General features: G+C 47.8%; 1 protein-coding gene across 1 annotated transcript; it reads left to right on the top strand.

The window, feature by feature from the left end:
* Positions 1 to 876: 876 nt before the first annotated feature.
* On the top strand, positions 877 to 2,979 carry LOC311496137 (carbohydrate sulfotransferase 1; the record flags this gene model as incomplete). Its single annotated transcript, XM_084555903.1, has 2 exons — positions 877 to 1,087; positions 1,853 to 2,979. The coding sequence occupies exons 1-2, from the start codon at positions 949 to 951 to the stop codon at positions 2,977 to 2,979; spliced, it is 1,266 nt and encodes a 421-aa protein (XP_084412029.1). The 5' UTR covers positions 877 to 948.
* Positions 2,980 to 3,440: the final 461 nt, after the last annotated feature.

The following is a 3,440-nucleotide window of genomic DNA, read 5'->3' as shown; positions in this document are numbered from 1 at the left end:
AAAGACATGGTCATTAGGTTAATTGGTGATTCTAAATTGGTCGTAGGTGTGAGTGTGGATGGTTGTCTGTCTCTGTGCTAGCCCTACGATGGACTGGTGACCTGTCCAGGGTGTGCCCCGCCTTTCACCCGATGACAGCTGGGATAGGCTCCAGCAGACCCATGAATGAATGAATAAATTAATCTAATAAACACACTGACCGCTCTCCTCTGGGGCAACAGTCCAGACACACATATGGTAAAGTTGTATAGCCCAACGCGTGTTGGTCCCTGTTCCAGCTGCAGCTTCTAAATCTTAAAGCAGTCATTTTAAGAAGCCAAAAGATTGGTTGGCAATGCCTCCTCATCCGCTACGTAGCCATGGTGACCATTGAGGGTTACAAGTGCCCATTGCCTCCCCGCAAATTTTGCACCGCATGATGCCAGGCTTGTCGGTGTGAGTAGTACGGAAGAAGGCGATTATTCTTGTAAAAATACTGAGTTAGCCAAGCTTTTGTGCAGGGTGGTTTTTCTTCAGTACAATACATTAAATAGCAGTTCAATGCTAAGTTAAGCTAACTGGCTGTTGTTTCATGTTGCTGATACAAGGTGGTATAAGTTCTCTTAGCAAACCAGCACATTTTGCTAAAATTACTTTAGTAGAAACCGCTGTTCAAGGGACGAATTATGAACTGGCAGGGTGAAATCTGGGTTAGAAAACTTAATGACATGTGCTGTACACCTTTTACTGCTGAAGCGCCCTTGAGCAAGATTGCCAACTGCTCCGGCTCGAGCTTCTCAGAGCTCAGTGGCAACCTGCGGGCGTAAATGTGTGGAAGCTGCATATGTATGAAGTTGGGAAAAAAAAAAAAAGCATCAAAATGAAATCTCATTCTGTGTGTGTGTGTGCCTCTTTTCCTTCGCCCGGCGGCAACAGCGTGAAGGATGTAGAGCCAGAGGTGGGGGGAGGATGGAGTGCTCCTGGAAGACGGTGCTGCTGCTGGTCTGTGCGTCTCTAGGGGTCCAGTACACGGCCATCCGGACCCTGAGGGACTCGCTGTCTGGACCCTGTCAGGGAGCCTACCGCTGCCAGAGCAGATTCCACCGAGGTATTACCTGTTGGCCTCTTGAGAGTGTCCCACATTCCGTACAAAATCATATATTATATTTAATGCAAAAATAACTTTAATATAAAATCTGTTGCTGCAGTAGTTTTGGTTAACAGCACCAGCCGACATACACAGACGTGCCCTCAACGCTTGGCTGATAATATTGTTTATATTTTAGCCGTTTGAAAGAAAACCTAATGGGCAGAAATTCAGTAAGAGGAAGAAAGAGCATCGAGAATCAGGCCGCGGCTCCACTGACGCAAAACAAAAGGGAAAGCAGATCACTGAACGAGGGAATTCCCTACAAGCGGAGAGGACAGGCGAACGAAATACGCGTGATCCGTTTCGCAATGATTCTCCAATTTATCTCCATTAATCCCCGCTCGGAGCACAGATGTAGCAATGAGCTCCTGCCTGTGTACAAAAGTAGGATCCCTTTTGCAATCAACTCCTCATCAGCGGTAATTACACGTTAGCTATTTGTGCTATTTTTGGAGATCCGCCATTTCATAAACCCCTCGGTAACCACCAGCAGACAAGCAACTACTCAAGCATGTTCTCCCCCTAAATTATTTACACTTTATTGGCTCGGTTCAGTAGTTCTCCTGGACTAAATCTCTCTTTAGGGAGCTGAAATCTTTCTTTTGAAATGAGTGAAATAACTCTTGTTTTAACAGAGGGATATCTTAAGGAAAAGTTATGAAAATGACGTCGGTATCGTGTTGAATGATTAACACAGTATAAAACTTATTTTCTTTCCTCAAGACTCCAGGTGGAGATCCTTGTGTGATGACAGCTGGGCGCCAATCGAGTCACCTCGGAAGCACATCCTGCTGTTTGCCACCACGCGCAGTGGTTCCTCCTTCACTGGGCAGCTCCTCAACCAGCATCCCGAGATCTTCTATGTGTTTGAACCGCTCTACCACGTCCAGCAAGCCTTCACCAATTCCAGCAGCAGGCTGCGCCGCACCCTGGACCGCCGGGCCCTGCTGGGAGCATACAGGGACCTGCTCCTCAATCTGTACACGTGTGATCTTCACTTCATGGAGAGCTACATCCGCCCCGAGCCCCAGGACCACGTCACAAGCTCCTTCTTCCGCCGAAGCTCCAGTCATGCCCTCTGTTCCCCTCCCGTGTGCTCGGACGGGGTGGATGCAGCGGCCCCTGAGCCGCCTGATGAAACCTGGTGTCCTAAGAAGTGTGGGGCCCTGAATCTCACCCTAGCCTCTATGTCATGTCTGTCAAGAAGACATGTGGCCATAAAGACCGTGCGGGTCCCTGAGGTTGGGGACCTGCGCACTCTGACAGAAGATCCACGTCTGGACGTGAAGATCATCCACCTGGTGAGAGACCCCAGAGCCATCCTCGCCTCACGCATGATGGCGTTTTCCGATCAGTTTCGCGCTTGGAAAATATGGAACGCAACAGGGCGGCAGCCTCGATACGTGGACCTGTCGCAGATCACGAGCACCTGTAAGGACATGGCAGCCTCTGTGGAAACAGGACTGCGGAGACCGGCTTGGCTGCGCGGACGCTACCTGCTGGTGCGGTACGAGGACTTGGCGTTGAACCCAAAGGACAAGGCGACTGAGATATACAGGTTTGTGGGGCTGGAGATGGAGGACAGGGTGAGGATGTGGATTGCAAAGAACACCAACAGTAATGCGTCGTCGCCATCTGAGTGGAACTACAGATACTCCACCACCAGGGACTCCAGGGCGACAGCAGAAAGCTGGAGGCTCCGTCTGGGCTTCGACATTGTGAGAACGGTTCAGAATCTGTGCAACGACACTCTGGCTCTGCTGGGATACAAGCAGGTTCACTCTGCAGCCGAACTCCGAAATCTGTCGCATAGTTTAGTGGAACACAGGACATTTCAGCCAGTCACGTAGACTTTATCAATGGTTTAAAAACAGGTTTTTGCTATTTATTTATTTATCTATACTGAGTTTCCCATCTGTCAAATGCTGATAAAATGAATGTAATTTATCTTATTTTTGAACACGTAAAGTAATAGAATATTTTCATTTTTTATGGTTTTGTTAAATATATTAAAAGTGCCAAATTTCAAGTGTGTGATGATCCAAAAATAAAATCTGTGCTGCTGAATGTGTTGCAACAACTCTGGACTCTAATGGGTCGAAGAAGAAGCGATGTTCCTGCAGGGTGACACAAGGCACAGGATTTGTTTGTTATAAAAGCAGATGTGAAAGAAACAGAAAAGAAATTACAGGGCTTTCCTTCCAAGTGTCTCTAATGCATTTTGGAAAAGGATTAAAATGTCACATATCGTAGGTAGTAAATCTTCGCCGGTGCAATCCTCTGCAGTGCACAGCAGCTCTGTTCTCAGGAT

The sequence above is a fragment of the Chelon labrosus genome (assembly GCF_963514085.1).
Source record: "Chelon labrosus genome assembly, chromosome: 11".
Taxonomy (NCBI): domain Eukaryota; kingdom Metazoa; phylum Chordata; class Actinopteri; order Mugiliformes; family Mugilidae; genus Chelon; species Chelon labrosus.
The sequence above is the reverse complement of the archived record's forward strand: the minus strand, read 5'-3'. Positions and strand labels throughout refer to the sequence as shown.